At 37.6% G+C, this 25,355-nt stretch overlaps 1 protein-coding gene across 5 annotated transcripts in view; it reads right to left on the minus strand.

The window, feature by feature from the left end:
- The window catches only part of CHMP4C (charged multivesicular body protein 4C), an 86,324-nt gene that overhangs the window by 33,326 nt on the left and 27,643 nt on the right, over positions 1 to 25,355 (minus strand). Inside the window, exons 4-8 of one of the 5 annotated variants that reach the window (XM_074386938.1) lie at positions 22,795 to 22,948; positions 20,425 to 22,611; positions 18,258 to 18,334; positions 15,447 to 15,551; positions 12,935 to 13,183 (exon numbers count right to left, since the gene is read on the minus strand). In XM_074386938.1, coding sequence (XP_074243039.1) covers positions 22,547 to 22,611; positions 22,795 to 22,948 — 219 coding nt within the window. In that variant the 3' untranslated portion in view covers positions 12,935 to 13,183; positions 15,447 to 15,551; positions 18,258 to 18,334; positions 20,425 to 22,546. Of the gene's footprint in view, positions 1 to 12,934; positions 13,184 to 15,446; positions 15,552 to 18,257; positions 22,612 to 22,794; positions 22,949 to 25,355 lie in introns of those variants that run through there. The other 4 variants (XM_074386937.1, XM_074386936.1, XM_074386939.1 and 1 more) reach the window with 4 other exon arrangements.

The following is a 25,355-nucleotide window of genomic DNA, read 5'->3' on the forward strand; positions in this document are numbered from 1 at the left end:
AGAAAGAAAGATGACCAGGAGAATACGGCAGGTAAAACTGAGCCAGACGAAAGCAAGAGAGCACTCAGTCTGGAAGGTTTATCATCTGGTGTGTGTCCGCCCCTATCCTTCAACTCTGTGCGTCAGGGATTTATTTAGCAGGGTCTTAGAGAAATTCCTTTTGTAATATGTGAACAACTTTATGTTCTAAATTAGACTTTTATTGTAAGTACTAAAACACATAAATAACATAAAAGACACTTGCCTTTCCTTTTTCAGCTAGATAACTCATTAAGGGTTGATGTTGCTTACATGGATATATTTACAATACCTTGCTCAACATCTTTTTAAAAAATCTGTTGAGGCCAGGCGCAGTGGCTCAGGCCTGTAATTCCAGCACTTTGGGGGGCCGAGGCGGGCAGATCACCTGAGGTCAGGAGTTTGAGACCAGCCTGGCCAACATGGCGAAACCCCGTCTCTACTAAAAATACAAAAAAAAAAAAAAAAAAAAAAAAAAAAAAAAATTAGCTAGAAATGGTGTTGCAGCTTATAGTCCCAGCTACTCAAGAGGCAGATGCAGGAGAAACCCAGGAGGCAGTGATTTCAGTAAGCAGAAATCGTGCCACTGCACTCCAGCCTGGGGAACAGAGCAAGACTGAGTCTCAAACAAACAAAAAAATCTGTTGAGTTTACTTTTCTAAGCATTTTTTGTCTGCAAAATGTTTTCTAATTTTCACCAGTTCTGCCAAGCTCACTTGCCTCTTAATCTAATTCTATTTCAAAATATATCTTAAATTCCACAGACTTAAAGCCTGCACTCTTGCTTTAAGTGGGACAAATTCCTTTGCATTTCTGAGCCTCAGCGCTCATTTAAAGGGAGGCCTTAATAGTGCCCACCAATCAGGTTTATTGAAAGAAGAACAGGTGAAGAGTATTAACAGAGCACTCGGCATCTGCTGTGGCTCAGGAAACAGCACTGAAGCCACAGGTCAGTGTGGGTGTTGTGCAGGTGGTGCAGCAGCGTGTGTTTTCCATGCCCACATAACGATGTGTGCCAGTCAGAGATTTATGCCTCATCCAGTGCCTGCTAAGCTGCTATGAAAAGATAACAATTCAGTCACAGTCTGGAAACAAGAAAAGAATGCTACCTGCAATACTGAATTATCCACAGTCCTACAGCAGCTTGAAGACCTACTTGGTGGTGATGGGATCTGTGTCTGAATAGATAACTTCAGAGAAATACATTTTCATTGCATCCAAGCTGACCATACATTGGAGCTCATCTTTTCAATCTCATCTCCCGTCATTCTCTTTCTGATTCACTGGCCATACTAGTCTTTTTCAGTTCAATGAGTGTTCTAAACACTTTCTCACCTCAAAACCCTCAAACACAACATTTTCTGTACATTTTCTTTCTATAGAGGAAGAAAGCCAAACCTTAGCTAGGGATATCTCAGCTTCCTGCTTCTGAAGGCTTTCCAGTAAATCTTGTTTTATTAAGTGATGCTTAATAATTGTGTTATAAACAATGAAGGTTAAAGTGAAACTTCCTATGTAAATGCATCAAACAAATAAGACTGATATTTAAGGACTCGAAGAAACAGGGAAATTAACAAAGTTCCTCTATTTAAGATCAGGTAACAAATTCCCTTCAGCTTCTCTTGGAAACATTTTTCTTTAGGCTCAGTCTCACCTTTCAAATATATCAGAAAAATAATATTGATTTTGTGTGTTGTCAAGGCATAAACAGCTGATATGAAGGGCACTTCCTAAATTTATCTTCAAGATACAAAATGGTCACTGTGACTAAACATACAGTGTGTGCCTTTATGCATTAGCTGGTTCCTCACTCAATCACATCAGGAGTTTTAAACTTTAAAATGTTTGAAAGTAAATATTATTTGAGTAAACTTGATTCCACTGTTTTTGGTCACTAGCTTCTGCTGAAGTGGAAGGGTACACTCTAAGAAAGTTGATTGAATTTAAATATATTGAAATAGGAATTTCCTTACATTCAACCAATATACCTGTACATGCTGAGATTACTGTTTCTGTGCATGGAGTTACTAGGAAAATGATGGCAACAAAAACACAATGTCTGCTGGTCTTGGGTTCTGCCTACAGAAAGACCTCAGAAACCTTTTAGGCATTGCTTTCAATTACTCAACGCTTTGTAGTCTGTATATATTCAGGCATTCGATCAGCAAACATTACTGACTATCTACTGGATGGGACGGCATGGGCTTGTCATTCACTATGATGAACAATGCCCTTTGTAAACTCACTACTTCTCTAGTCTCCTCTGCCAACCAATCCCCATCCAGAGCCCCAGCTCCAGACATGCTGTATACCAGCTCTGCATGCTCTATTCACTCCATAATTCCCAGGAAGTTAGCCCTATAGCACTTGTAACTTTCTCCTGTGGACCACTTACCACCTTGGGCTGGACTCATTTATCTTGAGTCCATTACCGCTGCAATCTTTCACTGCTTATCACGTCACAGTGCTGGCGTGTACACCACAGGGTCTCAATAAATATTTGTTACGTACAAGCAGATTGTGACCAGTCTTGGAGATAACATTTCAAAATAGGGTATATGGTCTTAGATCCTAGTCAATTAATACTTTATAATCTACTCACAAGTAACATGGACCTAGGGGCTCTTATAACTAGAAGTACTTTAGAAAGTAGGTATCAACGCTGACCCTCGGGGCACAAATCCCTTTCATAGCAAACCTGCCATTCCCACAGAAGCAACTGTGATTTGGAAAGTTCTCCTGAAGTGGCCCTTTGTAGGGTGACAGCTTGCAGACAGCATCTACTGTGCCAGATTCAAACCCTAGAACATTTATGCCTGAGGAGCCTGCCAAGTCTTCTCCTCCAAACCCCTCATTTTACAGATGAAATCACAAACCAGAAAGGTGACACGAACACAGTGAGTGGAAAACAAGCCTCTTTGGCTCCAAGCCTAATGATGCTTTATTTCATACAAATGTCTCCTGTATTTGGTTGTATCTGTGAACATTTCATGGATGATGGATCAGGGCAGTTATCTGTGAATTATACTTCCACCACAGCCAGTGGAAGGAGAATTCTCAGTCTTGTCTCTGATCCCAAATTCCAGTTCTACCTCTTGGGCCTCGGATGATGAAGGAGATTGGTGAGTCACACTTTAACACCTTCAACCAAGGGTCAACAACTTCCGCCCAGCCTGAGGTAGCTGCAGGCATCATACCCACCTCCCTGTGGTGAAACTTCTGCCCATTCCCATGCCATTCATGCACGCACTGGACCAACAGCTTTTGAATGAAGAGTCATCCTGATCTTACTAAAACAAACACTACCTTGTTAGGTGCTATGACTATACCGTAGACCCCAAGACAGAATGGAAGAAAGCTAGGACTTAGAGGATGAGTCAGCAGAATAAAAGGGCTACATAGAGAGGAAATTCCATCAGACATAGGATGAAGGTAGAGCAAGGCACTATCTAGCCTCCTCCCTTGCCATCACAGTCACTCTAAAAAGGTCTCTGTCTTCACAGCTCCCCACTTGTGCTCCCACACTCCACACTGACTTCTAGGACAGGCTCCTGAAGAAGGGCTGTGGCCCCTGCTCTTCAGGTTTAGCAGCAGAGAGGGAGCCAGCGCTCTTCACCTTCTCTGTGCTAGGTCTTGGGAGAGGGTTAACAAGCCAATCCAGTGGGTGCCCCATGGGCACATCATAGCCTCAGCTGAAGAACAAAGACCCAACAGCCATGAATGCAGGGATGCAGGCCTTGAGTGGATCATGACACATATGAGTGAATGAATCCTGATCTAAGAGTTGTTTTCCTCCTCCAGACAAACCAGAAGATGAACCTTCCACCCTCTTACCAATCTGCAGAGGTTCCTTCCAAATTCAGACAGGAAATTTAACATTTAGAACAGAAACACAGCAATCATCAAATCAAACTCTCATAGTTATAATAGTTTAATGTGGACTCTCCTTCAATGTAACTTTCTTTAGTGCAGGTTTCTCTTGTGGCACCAATATTACTTCATTATACTTATTTATTTATATTATTCCCTTTTCTCAAATGTATTAAAGGATGAGACATTATCTTTTGATCATTGCATGACCACCACCTAATTAATATGCCTGAGAGACAATAAGAGTTTAATAAATCTTGCACAATCACATTTAGCCAGATTTTCAGAAGGTACCATACAAATTGGTTAGATGCTTTCATATTAAATAACAAGAAATAAATCTTACATCTTATCTCCATATTTATATAAAATCAAAATACTAAACAGAATCTTACTCTCAGAAAGTGGCTACAACTCATATAAAAATAAACTATTAAGTGTCTATTTAAACTTCCCTGCTTGGAACAGAAAACTAAATACTTAATGTTCTCAATTTTAAATGGGAGCTAAACATTGAGTACACATGGACAAAAAAAGGGGGGAAATCAACAGACACCAGGGCCTACCTGAAGGTGGAGGGAGGGAAGAGGATGAGGATCAAAAAACTACCGTCAGTGCTATGCTTATTACCTGGGTGATGAAACACTCTGTACACCAAACCCTTGAGACACACAACTTACCCACATAACAAGCCTGCACATGTACCTTCTGAACATAGAAAAAAGGAAGGAAGGAAGTAAGGAAGGAAGGAAGAAGGGAGGGAGGGAGGGAGGGAGGGATGAAGGAAGGAAGGAAGGAAGGAAGGAAGGAAGGAAGGAAGGGGGAGGGAGAGAGGAAGGGATAGAGAAAGAAAGATGTTGTTCTCTGCATGGGCCTTGTCTTTAAATACATTGAAATTGGGAGAATAATGGTTTCTGTCTTCATAGTCAATTGCTCCACATTTGACTAAACATTAAATCACAAATGAATTCAGTTTTTCCTAGCTATTATATTCTTGCTTCAAATTTTTGTGATTTGTACTCAAGTCGTATCATGTATTTTACTTATGAGATCCTGTAATTTTCCTTATTTGTTCACACTTCATCTTTGGCATAAGAGAAGATTTGACCCTATCAGTTTTCTTTCTATGACTCAATTTTAATGCCTATATGCTTTAAGAAGTTCTAAAAGCTAAAAAAAGAAAAAAAAAAAAGAAAAAAAAAAGAAAGAAAAGAAAAGAAAAAACTTCCCTGCTTATGGAAGACAGAATAATGGCACGGCATAGATGCTCACATCCTTATCCCCAGAACCTGTAAATATGTAGCCTTACATGGCAAAAAGAGCTTGGCCAATCTCATAAAGTTAAGGACCTTGCGAATGAGAGATTATTCTGGATTAAATAGGTGGCCTCATTAAACCGTATAGGTCTTTAAAAGCAAAGAACATTTCCTGCCTGTGGTCGTGGAGCGATATGACCACGGAAGAAGGGTCAGAGAGCTGCTGGCTTGGAAGATGGGAGGAAGCAGCCACGAGCCAAGGAATGCAGATGTCCTCTACAAGATGGAAAAGGCCAGGAAGCAGATCCTTCCCTAGAGAATGCATGCTACTTTCACCAAGGGAACCCAGACCTCTGATCTACCAATATGGAAGGTAATACACTGGTGTCCTTTTAAGCCACTATGTCTGTGGTAATTGGTTACAGCAACAACAACAAAAAAAAACCATACACAGCCCAAACCCTAGCAACTCACAAGCTAGAGGGAAGCTCTCTGAACTTGCATTTCCTCATCTATCAAAGTAAATAAACGCTACCTAAGAGACTCCTGAGAAAATGAAATGCAATGAAGAATGCAGAAAGCTTAATTCAGTGTCTGCAACCTCTGAAGCGAGGAGAGCTGTTCTCCGAATTAACTGGGGTGTGAGCCCCACAGCCACTTACAGTCCCGCAGTAGGCCTCCCCTCTGCCCTGCTGGAGCGGAGAGCGTTGCTTCTGAGGCTGCTGGTTAGAGAAGTCGCCTCTAATCAGATGCGCAGGACTGGGCAAGAACTTTGGGTCTTATAAACCGCTTGAGAGGCAGCAGTAGACTTCCTAGGCGAGCAAGGCATCTCCCAGTTCCCATCGTCCCAAGGCAGCAGCACTCAGGAAGAGAGGGCCACCCCCAGGTGTCACTGCAACCCTGTTATGGTGCCCGGCAGCTTTGCCTTCCGGGTCTGAGGTCATGCACCCTGCAGGAGACGACGCAGTAACGGTATTCCAAAGACTACACACTCTCAGACTCAGTTAAACCATACGGCCTGCCTTGTTGCCTCGTTTAGAAGCAATCATTTTCCATTGTAAAGTTTGAATGAATAAAACCAAACGGTTACCAATTTTGCACAATGGAGATGCCTGCAGCCGATTTTAGTTGGTGCTCAGTCCTAGCGTTTACGATGAGCTTAGAGTGCCACCTAGTGGCACAATGAGAGACAGTAGTGACAACATTTTGTAGAGGAAAAACTATGAAGGGAGACGTCGGGAACGTTATAAATAGAAAGTCCCAAGGTCCTGGTGCTGAGAGGCTGTTTTATGGGCTTGCTTGACCCAAATGAGCTATATCCCAAGGTGACTACCTCATCTAAAAAGGCGTCCTAGCTGCATCAGGATACTCATCTTATCTAGGTCTCAAACAGCCTAAATAGTAGATTTCATTTAGTGTAGAATATTTTTGTAGATTTTCTTCTTATTTTCATGAGACAGAAACATGAAATTGACCTTTTCCTTAGACATATTCATATTCGAAATGCTAAATGTTATTATTGAAAATTTTTAATTTTAATAAACTTTCAATTTATTCATTTCTATTATTTTATCTGTTTTTCACTAGGATGCCAGCTACACACCATTGAAATATGTTTGTTTCAAATGGATTTTAATAATTCTGTACCAGAAACATTCCCTATATTAGCCATTTATATTTTCTCGCATTCTGTTTATTTTTTTCTGAAAACTTTCCTTATTCTTTGGCTCAATTTTTTTTTACTTCAGCTAGTTTTCTGAGTTATATTTAATAACTTTTTGTCACCTTATTTTTGAAAAAGAAAATCTCTCTTATTTACTGCATAACTTCCTTGAGAGGAATAGTTTAATACATTGAAAGAAGTGGCTTTGCTCAAGGAATTTTAAATATAGAAAGCTGCTTCTTGACTAGTTGGAATTGGACCGTTTTCTGTAACATCAAAACACATCATAGAAACTGAGAAACTTCCCGGGTTTTCTACTACTTACCCAGCTCCTCTTCCTCAGTTGCCATTTTCACTAACTAGATGTTAGTCAGCCCCCTTCCACTCTATCCTCTTCGCTACACAGAAGCAATTTGCTGACTCCAAACTCTGGCTCTTCTACAGATTATCCCGAGTGCCAGCCCTACAGGAATAAACTGGCATTAAACATCTCAACTTCAGTGTTCAAAACCAAACTGATTCTCTTCCTCCCCACATCTGCTTCTCTTCCTATATTCTTCATCTCACAGAAAATTGTGCCACCATCTGCTGAGCCACCAAAACCAGAATTGGGAGATAACTATAATTATCTCCCAAGGAAGGGAAGCCTCCCCCTCGACCTCCCCCAAATCCCATTGCCACTCTCCGTTCACCCTTTCATCATCTTTTGCCATGATGATTTCTCAGTGGGTCACAGCTTCTCAGTGGTTCTCCCTGTTGGCCCTTTCCAGTAAATTCTGTATTTTATGATAGATTGAGCTTTGTAAAATGCAAATTGATCACCGCTTAAAAATCCTTCATTGATTTTCCAATATCTTCAGCCTAAATCTAAACTCCTACATGAGGATATCAAGACCTTTATCATCTGGCTCCTAGAACCTCCCCAGCTTCACCTCTTCCCACTCAACATTGTTCATCCAATCTTCCAGCCATCCTAGACATGAACATTCCCTTCCACACCTCCCTGCCTTAGCTAATGCTCACCACTTCTCAGGCTAACTCCTTCAGTCCTCAGCTTAGGCAACAGGTCATCCAGGAGGTCAGTTTAAGTCATACAGACAACATTAGAACACAGATCACATTACATTCCATTGTCTTTGTGTGTCTGCCTCTTCCCTTACTAGACTTCTTGAGGGCAGAAACTGTTAATGTTCATTCCTGAAAACCTCCTGCCCTACAGTTAGATTGTTATATTTGTTGGAGAAGTTAAGAAAATACAATAATGGAGAACACTTTGTGACTTCTTACCAACTGCCAGGCGCTACAAAGATGTTACATGTCTGGCTATTTTTAATCTTTGTACTGATTCTATGAAGATATTTAGCATTTGTTTTACAAATGAAGAACATTAGGGCCATCAAAGTCAACAAAGGGTCAACAAAGTTAAATTATCTGAGGTCACCATGGCAGAAGCTGTAATGTACCTCCCAAATCCTCCTTTAAGGAAAGACTGGACAGGTGCAGTGGCATCTCTACTAAAAATACACCTGCCTTAGCCTCCCAAAGGGCTGGGACATTTGAAACAACTGAGACAGCTATGATGGTGGATATTTTATTAGTCCATTCTCAAACTGCTATAAAGAACTACCTGAGTCTGGGCACAGTGGCTCAGGCCTGTAATCCCAGCTCTTTGGGAGGCCAAGGCAAGTGGATCACCTGAAGTCAGGAGTTCAAGACCAGCCTGGCCAGCATCATAAAACCTAATCTCTACTAAAAATACAAAAATTAGCCGAGTGTGTGGTGGGCACTTGTAATCCTAGCTTCTCAGGAGACTGAGGCAAAGGAAGAGCTTGAACCCGGAGGCAAAGTTTACAGTAAGGGGAGATCAGGCCATTGCATTCCAGCCTGGGTGATAAGGGCACGACTCCATCAAAAACAACAACAACAACAACAAACAGGACTTATGTTTCATCTGTGTGGACTGCTGTCTGAGGTACTCTTCACCCAAGGTTATGCCCTCTTTCCAGGGCACATTCAGTGACTGACCCCTATGTAAGATAACCTCAACTAGGTTGTCAATTCAGAGCATCTCAGGGGGTCAGCTCAAAGGCCTTCTTTGAGATATAACTTTTCCTCTGTCCAATCTCAGTTCCTTCTCTTTCTTTAAAAGATATCAATGCCAAAGCACCCCTTTTTTTTAGCTTTCAAGTTCAGGGTACATGTGCAGTTTGTTACATGAGTAAACTTGTGTCATAAGGGTTTGTCATACAGATTAAATCATCACCCAGGCATTAAGCCTGGTACCCATTAGTTATTTTACCTAATCCTCTGCCTCCTCCAACCCTCCACCTTCAATAGGCCCCATTGTGTGTTGTTCCCCTCTCTGTGCCCGTATATTCTCATCATTAGCTCACACTCATAAGTGAAAACATGCTGTGTTTACTTTTCTGTTCCTGTGTTAGTTTGCTAAGGATAATTGCCTCCAGCGCCATCCATGTCCCTGCAAAGAATATAATTTAACTCTTTTTTATGGCTACATAGTATTCCATGGTATATGTACCACATTTTCTTTATCATGTTTATCATTGATGAGAATTTACGTTGATTCTATGTCTTTGCTATTGTGAATAATGTTGCAATGAACATACACTTGCATGTATATTTATAATAGAATGATTTTTATTCCTTTGGGTATATACTCAGTAATGGGATTTGTTAGTCAAACAGTATTTCTGTCTTTAGGTCTTTGAGGAATTGCCATACTGTCTTCCACAATGGTTGAACTAATTTATATTTCCACCAACAGTGAATAGGCATTCTTTTTTCTCCACAACCTCACTAGCATCTGCTAATTTTTGACTTTTCCATAATAGTCATTCTGACTAGTGTGAGATGGTATCTCATTGTGGTTTTGATTTGCATTTCCCTAATGATCACTGATGTTGAGCTTTTTTTTTTTTTATGTGATTGTTGGCCACATGTATGTCCTCTTTTGAAAAGTGTCTGTTCATGTCCTTTTCCCACTTTTTTATGGAGTTTTTGTTTTCTCATAAATTTAAGTTCCTTATAGATGCTGGATATTAGACCTTTCTCATATGCATAGTTTGTGAAAATGTTCTCCCATTCTGTAGGTTGTCTGTTTACTTTGTTGATAGTTTCTTTTACTGTGCAGAAGCTCTTTAGTTTAATTAGATCCCATTTGTCAATTTTTGCTGTTGTTGCAATTACAAAAGCATTCCTTAACAAGCCTCATACACTCTTCTCTCCATCTCAGACTCTGCTCCCGAGGGAATACTATAACACTCACACAGCTAATAAACCATAGATACTAAGCACAGGCACTCAACAAATATTTGTCAGTTCACTGTTCCTTCTGTTTTTTCGTTTAGTTGGTGCCATTTATTTATGGAACTTGTCCTCAAGAACCTCACAGTCTAGTCTATTGGCCATGAAGGGGCAGGGAAATTACTCTAAAGTGCATGGTTTTAAGATCAAATCAATAAAATATAATTACATCAAACAGGACACAAACATTCTCTAAGTTTAAGCTTTGTTTTATTTAACAATACCTTTAGAAACCCAAAATTTTAGCAATGATATTTCTTCTTCTTAAACACAAGCCTGATCCACATCTTATTTATGTTATTTTTCTAAATACCTTTAAAGAAATTAAAAAGTAAAACATTGTAAGAGAAGAGAAGGCTCTCATGAGTGCCTAATGACCATAGTCTTCCAGGGTAGTCATGTCACAAGTTTAGCCTCCCCAAATGTTAAAATCTGCTCTGGTGACTTCAAGCATTACAGCCACTTGAAGCCTTTGGCTATGGCAGAGAACTCTAGATCCTGCCAATAGAACTCCTCAGAAAAGAGAAGAAAAATAGTTTAAATACATTTAAACCTTAGTTTTAAAACATAATCTTACAAAGACACCAAAAGCAAATGCAACAAAAGCAAAAATTAACAAACGGGACCTAAATAAACTTAAGAGCTTCTGCACAGCAAAAGAAACTATCAACAGAGTAATCAGACAACCTATAAAATAGGAGAAAATATTTGCAAACTACACATCTGACAAAGTTCTAATATCTGGCATCTACAAGGAACTTAAACAAATTTACAAGAGAAAAACAACCCCGCTAAGTGATCAGAGGACATGAACGAACACTTTTCAAATAAGACAAACATGTAGCCAACAAGCATATGAAAAACAATCTCAATATCAATGATAATTAGAGAAATGCAAATCAAAGCACAGTAAGATACTATCTCACACCAGTCAGAATGGTTATTATTAAAAAGTCAAAAAATAATAATAATAACAGATGCCGGCATGGTTGTGGAGAAAAGGGAACACTATAAATTGTTGGTGGAAGCATAAATTAATTCAACCATTGTGGAAAGCAGTGTGGCAATTCCTTAAAGAACTAAAAGCAGAACTGTCATTTGACCCAGCAACCCCATTACTAGGTATAAACTTAGAGGAATATAAATCATTCTATCACATAGACACATGCACAAAAATCTTCACTGCAGCACTATTCACAATATCAAAGACATGAAATCAACCTAAATGCCCATTAATGACAGACTGGATAAAGAAAATACGGTACATATACACTATGGTATACTATGAAGCCACAAAAAAGAATGAGATCATGTCTTTTGTGTAAACATGGATGGAGCAGGAGGCTATTATCCTTAGCAAACTAATGTAAGAAGAGAAAACCAAATACTGCATGCTCTCACTTATAAGTGAGTACTAAATGGTAAGAACTTACATGCACATAGCGGGGAACAACAAACACTAGGGTCTACTTGAGGATAGAGGGTAGGAGGAAGGAGAGGAGCAGAAAAGATTACTATTGAGTACTGAATGTAATACCTGGGTGATAAAATAATCTGTACAACGAACTCCCATGATACAAGTTTACCTGTGTAACACACCTTCACATGTACCCCAGAAGATAAATAAAAATTATATATGCATGCATACATACATACAAACACATATATATTTCTGATCTTGAACTCTTCAACTTTGATTATTAAGAACTAAGCTACAGAAGGGCTAACTTTTCAAATAAGTGCTGCAGGGAGCATTCTTTACCAGTGTTTGAACTGTTATTGGCATGATTTTTTGGTTTGAGTCTGCTTTCTGTCTTTTTTTAAATTGAGAAATGGTCTTTTAAAAACGCCATCAGAAAACTTAATTAATTAATTAAAATGTCAAAAAGCCCTGTCAGTCTGGCTCAGTTTTCTAGAAGCTTATTGCACAGTGTTAATCCTATACAATTTCGCATTGTCCAAATTAAAATAAACTTCTAGGAGAAAGATTAGTAAAGAGACTACAGTCTAAGCTGACACTCTGAGGTACTCACTCTTTTCATATTCCATCTCTACCATGCTGACCCTTCTGGTTCTCTGTTGTCCTCTACAGCCAAAGAAAGAGAAGAAAAGGTCTTTCCATAGATTCCATTGAACTACTACTCTGGAACTATTACTTCCTTAAGAATTTTATGTTTATGTCATTTTGTGAGGGAACCACTTGTATCAACAAAAATGTAAGGAGGAGGTTAAGAATGTAGATATTAGACTCAAGGAGACTTAAATTCAAACTCAATCTTAACGTAGCAGCTGCATGGCCTCAAGAAGCTGTTTAATGTTTTTGAGTCACTTTCAACTGTTCTTTTAATGGCTACTTATGTTAATTAATTAATATCCACTATATTAACACCTACTTCATAGTCATTTTTAAATAAACTGAAGAAAATATTGAATGAGACTCTTTGCACTCAGTTGACATATAAATAGCACATGACAGATGATGAGAGTTGCTACTTAAAGTACCTTTGTTGCACTGAGAATAGACAAGTGCAGGGAGAAAACATTTATTAAGCATTAACTTCATATCAGATACACCGCTATCTTTACATGCATATTCCCATTTAATTCTCATGTCAACCCAATGAGATTGACAATAATATTCCTACTATGTCATGGAAGGCTTGAAACCTCAGAGAGATTAAGAAATCTTCCCAGATTCACAAAACTAGATTGTGATCTATCTAAGAGGAGGATCTGTGTCTTGTTTAAATTCACAACACTAGTCATCAAGTAGTATTTGGTGATGGATGCATGAACAGCTGAATGCAAAATCAAATATAAACTTTATTTACCAGGTAGTGAGGTAGTGAAGACATTGCATGTCACATTCAGGGCAACAAGAATCTTACTGAAATGTTAAGGAATCGTTTAGATTATCAGTAGGAACTGATAAAAGGTACAGAGACTGTTACTTACCACTTTATATGTATTTTGTTTTGTACAATACATTTTGGTTCCAGGTATTTAAGGAAATCTTTGTCCAATTATCAGCTGATCACTAATGGAAAATAGACTTCCGGGGGACATACAACAAAGAACACAGATGTCATAAAATTAGTTCAGAGAGAAGCAACAAAAACAAGCACTAAGGGATAGGTTATAAAATTCAAATATGTAACATTCAAAATATCCTGTTTCAACAAAAAGTTATCAGCCACACCGAAGAAATAAGAAAGTATATGGTCCATACACATGAAAAAAGGCAATCAATAGAAACTGCTCCTGAGGAAGAGCAGATGTTGGACATATTAGACAAAGTTATTAAGTAACTGATTTCAAATATATTTAAAGAGCTAAAACAATTTCTAAATAACTAAAGGAAAGCATGATAAAAACTTCTTACTTAGTAGAAAATACCAATGAAGAGAAAGAAATTATTTAAAAAGCACTAAATAGAAATTCTAAAGTTGAAAAATGTAATAAATGAAATAAAAATTTTGCAGAGGGATTCAATGGGAAATTTGAGCAGGCAGAGAAAGAGTCAGTGAATTTGAAGACAGGCAGTTAAGATTTTCCAGTGTAAGGAGCAAAAAGAAAAAAATGAAGAAAAAGTGAACAGAGCCTAAAAGACCCATGTAACACCATCAAGCTTACCAATGTATACATAATGAGAACCCCAAAAAGAGAGGAGAAAGGAACAGAAAGAAGAAATAATGATCACACTCCTTCCAAATTAAAGACATGAAAATAAATATTTAACATGCTTAACAAATTGTAAGATGAACTCAAAGAGACACATACTTGTACATTGTAGTCAAACTTTCAAAAACCAATGACAAAGAGAATCTTGAAAGCAGCAAGAGAAAAAAAGACTCATCATGTACAAGAGATACTTAAAGAGTAACAGATTACTCATCAGAAAGTCATCAACCAAAACATTAAAACTGTTCTCCAAAAAAATGAAGGAGAAATTAAGACATTCCCAGATAAACAAAAACTGGGAGTTTTTTGCTAGTAGACTTTCCCTACAGGAAATGTTAAAGGGAGTCCTTCACCCTGAAATAAATGGACACTAGACAGTAATTTGAATCCATACAAAGTAATGAAGAATACTGGTAAAGGTAACTACATAAGTAACTGTAAAAGACAGCATTAATGCATTTTTTGTTTTTAACTCCTTTTAAAATTTTATTTAAAAACAAGTGCATAATGCAATAATTATAAATCTTAGTTGATGGGCACATAATGTATAAATATGTAATTTATACAGCATAAAGGAGGAAAAGAATGGAGTTCTATAGGAATAAAGTTTTTGTAAACTATTGAAATTGTTTGTATTAATCTAAACTAGTTTGTTATAAATTAGGGTGTTAATTGGAATCTTCAAGGAAACCACTAATAACCCAAAAATACGTAGTTTAAAAAAAAATTAAACAGTACTTTTTCCTTTGAATATATTTTCTGTCCATAGGCCATATTTTCTTGAGTTTCTCTGTGTGTCTCATATTTTTCTGCTGAAAGCAATATTATGAATAATATATATTTGAATATTATAACTCATTCCTTAGTGCTTGTCATTGCTTCTTGCTGTAGTTGTTTAGTTACTTTTCTAAACTAATTTTATAAGTTTTCACTCTTCATTCTGTGTACCCCTTGAAGTAAGTCTCTGTTCCATTAGTGGCCAGCTACATTAAATAAAAATTAAAATGTAATTTCAGAATATATTTAACACAAAAGAGGAAGAAATAGAGGAACTGATGAACAAAACAGACATATCACTCTAGTTCATTTCTCTTGCTATAACAAAATAATACAGACTGGGTAATTTATAAACAACAGAAATTTATTTCTCATAATTCTGAGGGCTGGGAAGTCCAAGATTATGGCACCAGCAGATTTAGTGTCTGGGGAGGGCATCTTCTCACAGTATCCTCACATAGCAGAAGAGTTGAAGGAGCCAGGCAGCTCTTTGAAACCTCTTCTATAAGGATATTAATCTCACTCACAAGGGCAGAACCCTCAGGTCTTAATCACTTTCCAAAATGCCATGCATCTTAATCCTACCACAATGGAGATTAAGTTTCAACATGATTTTTGGAGGAACTCAAACATTCAAACCACAGTAAACATACAAAAAAAACAGAAATATAGCAGATACTGTCATTACATTAAATATCAGTGCTTTTAAACTCTCTAATTCAAAGGTAGAAATTGGTGAGGAGAAGTATCTCACACCTGCATTCCCAGCACTTTAGAAGGATAAGGCAGGTGGATCACCTGAGGTCAGGAGATTGAGACCAGCCTGGCCAACATGGTGAAACCCCATCTCTACTAACCGGAGGCTGAGGCAGGAGAATCACTTGAACCCAGGAGGAAGAAGTTGCAGTGAGCCGAGATCACACCATTTCATTACAGACTGGGCGAAAAGAGTGAAACTCCATCTGAAAAAAAAAAAAAAGAATAAGAAATTAAATAGATTTTTTTGAAAGCATGATACATTATAAGATGTGTACAAGAGACTTTAGATTAAAGCACAGATATATGTTAAGAGTAAAAATATGAAAAAAATTTCCATGCAAACTGTAACCAATAGAGAACTAGAGCAGCTCTAAGTTCTAAGTTCTAACTGACTGGAGCTTCAGATAGAGGTCATAGGCTATAAATATCCATAATGACAGAGACCATGTTTTATTAAACTTTAATCCTCATACTTAGTTTGGATCTCAGGGTATAATAGATATTTAACAAATACTGATTGAGTGAATAAATTTATATATGAACTCTAAATCATTTCCACTGAAGTAATAGTTAAAGCTATAATTTAAAATAATATATAGAGAGACTAGATCTTAAGGGAGAGACCACAAATAACTAAATCATGGAAAATGTGAGAAAGATTTACGTTTATGAGGCAAATGAAAGAAAAGCAAGTGGAGTAAGGAAATACCAGAAAGTAATTGAAGACAAAGAGCAGCAGACTATCAAAAGAGTACAGGGCACACACGTGTTGTATCAATATACACAGAGTATATAAAATTTGCATCTAAGCACAGATTACGTACATGCATATTTAAGCATGTGTGTTTATGTGTGTATTTATATAATCAAAATAATCAATCACATACATGTCACTCTTTCAGTGCACCACAGAGAAGCCTCAAGTGGAGTGTTTTCTGACTTTTGAAAGGCAACACTTAATTCTTCTGATATCATAAATAAATAAGGTAGATATTGCCTTCAATAGACTATGAGAACTAGACATATTCAGGAGAATAGTTCATAATCAGAAGCATTGCCACTTGCTCACTGTTTGTACATCTCTCTTCTAAATAACAACTCTATTGCTTTGCCCTGTCTGTACTCCTCTTATGCATACTGAGCATTTTTCTTCCGAAAAAAAATACCTCAAGTGTCCTGTATATAGTGCAATAAAACTTCTAGTAAATGAAAAAACAAATGATGTAAAGTGAATTTGAAGTTAGAAGTGGAATTTAGCTATCTTAAGGAACACTTTCTCCAATGGAAACATTAATATTCATCTTAAATTCAGAAGATGGGGGAAAGGAAGTGGAGAGATGAAACAGAAATTGACTAACATTTTATCAATTTATTCCCTAAGGATGTAATGTAATGGTACTAAGATATCTTTATTAGTCCTGGCTTCTTTGTGTTTTTCCCTTTTTTCTTCTTCTTTTTTTTTTTTTTTTTTTTTTTTTTTTTTTTTTTTTTTTTTTTTGCTAGGCCTGCAAACTTTAATACATTGTCCATTTTGTTTTAGTAAGATATATACAAATGCAGTGTATAAACTATTTGCTACTCCAGTTTCTGCTAAAGAAGTCTGTGCTCAGATTTTATGTTTGCCAAGGATGAAGAAACACTGCAATTCAGATTTAATTATTCTCAGTTATTGCATGGACATTTATTGCTGTAGGTGGTGTTTTTAGGTTTTAGGTGGCCAACATGCATTCTCCTTTCTTGGGATCATCTTCACTATACTTTACCAACCTCCTTACTGCTTCTCAGTTTGTAAGGATTCAGATGGCTAACTTCAGAGTCAGTTACATAAACCAAACTTGGCCAATCAAATGTTCCACATCTGTAATTTGACTTTTCAGTAGAAGAGCTTGCTCACAGTAGTGATAGATTACTTTCTTCTACAGTTGAATACTCAGAAGGAGTAACTCAGAGCTACCCTGACCTCCAGAGCCTCCCAGGTTTGTGACCCTCCTCAGATTTGCATTTTAAACATTGCTTTCATTTCTGGAATATCCAAATCCCTTCCAATAAAAACAACTTTTTATCTTAAGTTATCTTGAATGCACTTCTACAACCAAAAAGGAAAAAAAAAAAAAAAAACTTATTTATTAGAAAACCTTTTTTTAAAAAAAGACAGAATACCAACAGACTAGCTATCCAGCACTGCCCAAACTGAGGGGTGCCCTATAAGTAGGACCAAATGTTAGCAAACATACCAGAACTTATAACTTCCAAACAAGTCTTCCAATTCTAAGGATGCTTTACCAAAAATACTGTTAGACGTCTGATTAATATCTTTATTCTTTTTCATATCTTTCAATCCAAAGATGATTTACTTTTACAACTATTCTCTTGTGTTTCACTGCTTTCTTATTGTCAACAGAGGAGCAGCATTATAATTTATTTCAAAGTATTTTTTATTCCTTTTCAAGGTAAAATATCATGTTTTATAAACATTTCTTTTTAATACTTTAGCATTTTAGTATTTCAAGTCATATATTATCTGTAAACTTGCTGGTAGCCAGGATTTGGTCTTGCCCAGGAATACTCAATAGAAAAATAATACAAGCCACTTATGTAATTTTAAATTTCCCAGGAGCCACATTATTTTAAAGTTTTAAAAACCAGGTGAAATAAATTTTAACAATACATTTTATTTAACCCAATACATCCAAAATAATATTTTAATGAGTAATCAATATAAAATTATTAATGAGGTATTTTATGTTCTTTTTAATGTACTATTTGAAATACAATGCATATTTCACACTTAGATTGCATTTTAAATGAGATGCATATTTTTATTTGAAGTACTTGGTTTGTATACAGACAACATAAATTTTACAGTCAAAAAAGTAGATTCAATGGCACATGCCTATAGTATCACTTACTTGGGAGGCTGAGGCTGGAAGGTTGCTTAAGCCCCGCAGTTTGAATCCAGCCTGCGCAACAGATTGGGAACTCATGTCTAAAAAACAAAGAAGACGAAAAGAAAGAAAGAAAATTAAAAAAAAAATAAAAAGTCAGTTCACATACACAAGGTGTTCTGAACATAAAGTTTTAAATAAATGAATAGTGTCCATTTTTAAATTTGAACTAACAAAAATTAAATAGAACTAAAAATTCAGTTTCTCAATTGTATCAGCATTTATTGAGTGTTCATTTCATGTGGTTAATGGATACTCTTTGGATCTCACAAATCTAGCTAAACTGGATAGGCATGTGTATTTAACTAGAGTGAGGAGAGACATTCAGACATCATTCATGAGGTTTTGACAATCTAGCATTCCACAATAACTTTTGTTATTGAAGGATAGACGGATTTCTGTGTGAGATGTTGCATTTCATTGGACTGAAGGTTTATAATTTTTAATACATTTGGAAATTTGGGGGCTGTTATTTCTGCAAAGGTTTTTTTCTATTGTTTCCTCAGCTAAATCATCCCTCATCCACCCAGCTCATCATCACCATTTCAGAACTCCCATTACCTGCACATTAAGCTGATTGATATGGTCCCACAGCTCACTGTTTCTCTGTTCTCTTCTTTCTTTTTTTTTTAGTGTTTTTTTTTTTCTGTTTTATTTAGAATTGTTTCTGTTGCTATGTCTTCAAGTTCACTCATCTTTTCTTCTGCAGTGTCCAATCTGCTGTTAATGCCATCAATGATGTTCTGCATTTTTCACTTCAGATCATGTACTCCTTATCTCCAGAACTTCAATTTGGGTCTTTTAAAATATTCTCCACTTTTCTCTTATTATCATGGTTTTCCTCTCCTTTCTTGAACATATGCAGCATATTCATTACAGCTGTCTTAATGAACATATGGAGTATATTTATAACAGCTGTTTTAAAATCTTGCCTTTTGTCATTTCACAATCTGTTCCTACTGTTTGTCTCCTGGTTATGGATTGAATTTCTTTGCTTTTTGGCATGCTTGAACATTTTTGACTCAATGGTGGACTTTGTGAATTTTATGCTATTGGGTGCTAAGGTTTTATTCATTTTGTTATTGCTAATTGATGGTTTTTATATTCCTTTAAGTATTTGAGGACTTTGTTCTGGGATGCAATTTAGTCAGCTGGAATCATTTGATCCTTTTGAGGTTTGCTTTTAGGCTTTGTGAAGTCTGCCCTTTAGTCTAGGTGTAACATGGCCCCACTACTGAAGCAATACCCTTCTGAGGACTTAACCAAATGCTCCCTGTATTAGGTCTTTCCACTCTGGCTAGTAGTTATATAAACTATTCCTGAACCTGTGTGCACTCTGGAGATTGATCCATCTGTCTTTCCAACAGTTCTTGGTGTCAGTAGTTTCCTCACACATGTAGGCAGATCGGTCCTCAGAGGTAGATTTGAGGGTACTCTTCTGCTGAGGTCCAGAGTTCTCTCCTCTCCCTCTCTCTCTTTCCCCATCCTCCCACCACCACTTCACTCTCTTTGTTTCTCTCTCTCTTTGTCTCACTGTCTCTCAGTCTGCTAGAACTGCCATAACAAAACACCATCAACTGGGTAACTTATAAACAACAGATATTTATTTCTCATGATTCTGAAGTCTGGGAAGTCCAAGATCAAGATGTCAGCAAATTTGGTGTCTTGCGAGAGCTCGCTCTTTGGTTCATAGATGACATCTTTATTGTGTCCTCACATGGAGGAAGGTTATGAATGAGCTCCCTTGGGCCCATTTTATAAAAGCTCTAATTTCATTCATCTTTCATGAAATCAACTCCCAAACAGCCCCACACCTAATACCGTCACTTTAGGGGTGATGATTTCAATGCATGAATTTAGGTGATGGGGGCACAAACATTCAGACCATAGATAGCTCATGCCCTCCTAATTGCATCTCTCTCTCTCTCTCTCTCTCTCTCTCTCTCTCTCTGTCTCTCTCTCTCTCTCTCTCTCTCTCTCTCTCTCTCTCTCTCTCTGTCTCTCTCTCTCTGCAGAAACGTCCTTTCTAGTACTCTTCCCCATAAAATTTCTCAACTCAGCAAGACCACCAAGCCCTACTTGGGTCCCCCTTCCCTGTGTAGGCAGGGGCCGGGGCCATGGAAGTGCTCACATTAGTGGTGTCCCTTCTCAAGAAACATTGTCCGGTGCTGCCTGTTGTCCAACGTCTGAAAAATGTTGTTTCCTGTATTTCGTCCAGTTTTCCAGTGGTTTAAGAGTATAAGGTAAATCTAGGTCCTGTTATTCTATCATGGTCTGAAACATGTAAACTCTTAATTGTCATTCATTTAATAAATATTAATTGATTGCCTGCTGATGAGAAACTGCAGAATGCTGGGGATCGACTATTTAACTAAAAGAAAAGCAATCCCTGCCCTCATGGTTAGCAGTGCTCAGGAGGGAAGAGCAACGATAATTAAGGGATCATTCAAGTAAATATGTAATATGAATCATGGTAAGAAATGAAAGAAGGGCGAGCACTACAACAGCATATAATGGGGAAACCTGAGTTAGTCTGAGTAATCAAGCAAAGTTCCCCAAACAAGGGATATTTTAACTAAGATTTAAGGAATAAGTAAGATTGGTACCTGCATTGTGCAGGGTAGGAAGACTGCCAAGGAGAACAGAATGTGCACATGGCCTCTGGCAGGATGGAATCATTAGAAAATCATTAAGTCCGATCCTTAAGTTTGCCAGTGAAGAAACAAAGGCTCAGAGAGTCTATTGGCTCATGTTAGTGTCAGAGCAGGGACTGAAACCCAGGACTCCTACCTTTGGGTCTAGTGCTCTTTCTGTTCTACCATATTGGTAAGCAAATGTAGAGAATATTAAAATATCTTATTAAATGATATTTGTCATTTGATGGTCCATGATCTATTATGGGTAACACATAATTTTGTAATTTATTTTCATTTAAAAATAATTATGGCCAAAATTTTATTCAAGATATACTTTTAATTGCCAATATTTTTATGTATTTACAAGGAATATTCTGTAAAATGTAAATAAATGTACAAGAGAGCACAAAACAGAACAGGAAGAACACTCATGCATTTATACACTGAAGCCATAACAGCATCATAATGGCCTGGGAGTGTTAACGCAGCTCCCTAAGTGGGTAAATTACACCCAGGAGATTCTCACTCAGCAGTGTAAGCTGTTAGTGCTTTCAGACATTTTGGGAAATGCATCCATTGCCCCATTCCAAGCTTAATTGGTATAATAAATGTCAATTAAAGCTCCTTTAAGATTTCAAACTGCAAAACTCAAGCGAAACTATTTATGTATAGACTCATATAAGACTCCTCTACTAGAAGTTGCTCCCAAAAGAGACACAGTATATTTACATTTACCATAGCTACATGGATACACACAGCAACTTTTCATTCACATAGGAAATAACGTTACTTTTCCCAGCTATACTAAATGTATTACTTTTTATTTTTTGAAACAGAGTCTCCCTCTGTCACATAGTCTGGAGTGCAGGTGACACAATCTTGGCTCACTGCAACCTCCATCTCCCAGGCTCAAGCTTTTCTCCTGTCTCAGCCTCTCAAGTAGCTGGGATTACAGGCACGTGCCACCACGTCTGGCTAATTTTGTATTTTTAGTGGAGATGGTGTTTCTTAATGTTGGTCAGGCTGGACTCAAACTCCTGGCCTCAAGTGATCCACCTGCTTCAGCCTCCCAATGTGCTGGGATTACAGGTGCGAGCCACCACACTTAGCCTCCATCATTGATTCTATATGTACACATGGCTCCTTTTTTACTTTTATTTAGAAGGCTTAAAACACAATTATTCATTCAGTGTAATTATAAAACAGAGTCGGCCGAGCACAGTGGCTCACGCCTGTAATCCCCATACTTGGGAGGTTGAGGTGGACGGATCATGAGGTCAAGAGATAGAGACCATCCTGGCCAATATGGTGAAACGCCATCTCTACTAAAAGATACAAAAATTAGCTGGGCGTGGTGGCGGGTGCTTTCAATGCCAGCTACTCAGGAGGCTGAGGAAGGAGAATTGCTTGAACATGGGAGGCAGAGGTTGTAGTGAGCCAAGATCGTGCCACTGCACTCCACCTGGGGACAGAGCGAGACTCCATCTCAAAAACAACAACAACAAAATTAAACAAACAAAAAAACAGCCTTTGTTAACTTCTGAACTTAGCAAAATATATATATATATTATATTTTATCTACAGCTCATTAATTTAGGTATCAAAAATGCATTTAATTTAGGTAGCCCAAGCTGCCAATTGTTTCATATCATCATCATCTTCTTCTGCCCTCCGGGAAGATGCTGGAACATAAAATAGATAAAAATTAGTAATTGGTGACATTTACACTTTCAGCATTTGAAACAGGTATTAATTACATATAAAACGTATTAAATATGAAATCAAAAACATGTCCTAAAAAGAATGGGCCTGGCTACCATTTTAGGCAACTATCTGACTATAGGTGGTTCGGCTGGGTAGCAGACCTGCTCGGGTTCGATGTGCAGTGAAAGACATGCCTGGTTTTCTCTCTGGCTGTGCTGGGAGAGAAGAGGAAGGCACATTTGGAAGGCGGATATTTGTCATCTTCTTATTTAATTCCTCCTGTTCCAATTCTTCAAGTTCTGCCATCAACTCATCCTGAACACAGGAGAAAGGAAGAATTACAGAGTTAACGTTTCAAGACGTGGGTTTCCTCAAACACAATAACAAGAACATCTGCTACCCAATTGATATGTGAGAATCCAGTGAAATGGAATATTTATTTTAAAACTAAGTCTTTTTTGCAACACTGAGCAATGATTAAAAAATGAATATTCTGCGTTGTGCAAATTTGTTGTAGTTAATCTTCTAATACTTCAGTAAACAGCCATTCATGTAATTTGTGCTAGCTGAATATATAACCTCCCCACGCTTCTGGGAAATTTACACCTTGCCTGTCATTTTTCCAATGTGTTCTTTTCTACTGTTTAGAATCTACAAAACTTTAATTGGTAGAAATGAATGTTTTTCTTTGGGCTAATGCTATTGAAAATAAAACAACAGGTATAGCAAAACCATAATGCACAGAAAGTAAAAAGAATCAAAGATAGATAGATGATTCTTTTATCAAATTACCAAAGCCAGTATAAATTAGGCTACACATTTGGGTTAAGAAAAGTTCAATTTAAGATAAGTATACCATATTTCTTTCTTTTAGTAATAGTACCAAAGAGTCTGGTTTAATCTTAAACTACTCCCTGTCCTAAAAACTTTTGAGAGACAAGGCTAGTTTGAGACCTTAAAAGATGTAAGTCACCTTATGGCAGTTCTGAGATGACTCAGATAGTTCAGATCTCACTGGCTGCATAAGTCCTCAAGTGAAGTCCAGCCCTCTCAGAGAGAGTTTGAGAGTCACAAATAAACTTGCCATTGATGGAATTATGTGGCTGTCACTATTAGAAATGACCTGGGACACCTTATATTCATCCAAGTAGATTTTTCTTTCATGAATGAATACTGAATGAGAGAATTCATTCATTCATTATTCAATAAATTTATTGAGCACTCGCTCCTGGACAGATTTTGAAAATGCTGGGATACAAAGTTCAATCAACACTCCCTATATTCAAGGAGATTATGCTCAAATGCAGGAGAAAGGCACATAAACAAATAATAATCCAATATTAAAGTGAGAGTAGTAACACTGTGGGGAGAGAGAAGATATTTATGCCAATCACAACATTTGATTGAGTCAGTGGGTATGAGAATTGAAGCAAGCTGAAAGATTGTCTGACCTATTAAATTCGCCTCATAAAAAGAAAATATGAAGGTGTATAGCATTGGGCCATATGAAATAGCACAGTCAATACCATTGTGCACTTGGATTTCCACAGGCCATATGAATAAAATGGTATCAAAGTGAATACCCTGATGTCCTATTTCTGCTCACAAAACAATTAGGGACAAATACCATAAATAAAGTAATGGCAGAACAAGCTATCCTATGCCAAATGTATGCCCAGAATTACCAATAGTGCTTCATCATTATCAACAACAGCAGAAACATATTGATGTTTTCTTTAGCAATATGATAACAGAATAATCATCTCCTCCATCATTTTCATTCTTTAGGTACCAAATACTAATTTAAGATATTTTAGAGATAATCCAGTGATGTAATAATCTTCATTATCATAGATAAGAAAGCTAAGGGTCAGAAAAGTAAAAGGGACTTATACAAAGTCTTTTTTTCTTTCTAGACGGAGTTCTGCTCTTGTTACCCAGGCTGGAGTGCAATGGTGCGATCTGCTCCCCACAACCTCCACCTCCTGGGTTCAAGCAATTCTCCTGCCTCAGCCTCCAGAGTAGCTGGGATTACAGGCACGCGCCACCATGCCCAGCTAATTTTTGTATTTTTAGTAGAGACAGGGTTTCACCATGTTGACCAGGATGGTCTCGATCTCTTGACCTCGTGATCTACTCGCCTCGGCCTCCCAAAGTGCTGGGATTAGCGTGTGGCTAGGCCACCGCGCCTGGCCACAGAGTTTTTAATAGACGATAGAGCCCAAATATCCACATGAGCCTGGAGTCCTTTCCACCACATCATAATTTACTCATTAGAAGCTTATTAGTCTACACCAGGGGTTGGCAAACGTTTTCTGTAAAGGACTGAATAGTAATGTTGCAGGCTTTGCAGGCTGCATGTTTTCTTCTGCTCCACAGTCTCTTTTGTTGTCAGTTTGCAACAACAGTTTAAAATTGTGAAACCCATCCCGACCTTATAGTATACACAAAAACAGGTCATGAGAAGAATTTGACCTGCAAGCTGTATTTTTTCCAACCCTTTGTCAACACCATTTTTAAAAGGTGTTGATACCCATCCTCATTTAGGGGGATTCCATGGAACCACATCTTACTTGCTAAGTGTATTATTTGTAATATCATATAGATGAAGGAAGTTGCATTATTTGCTATGTTAATCCAAGCTTTGGAAATGTCGCTATATGTGTACTAGTCCTACTTGTGTGTGCTTTGAGCAGAACGATTGAAATTCACAGTGCAGACA

Source organism: Saimiri boliviensis, chromosome 15 (genome assembly GCF_048565385.1).
Source record: "Saimiri boliviensis isolate mSaiBol1 chromosome 15, mSaiBol1.pri, whole genome shotgun sequence".
Classification (NCBI taxonomy): Eukaryota; Metazoa; Chordata; class Mammalia; order Primates; family Cebidae; genus Saimiri; species Saimiri boliviensis.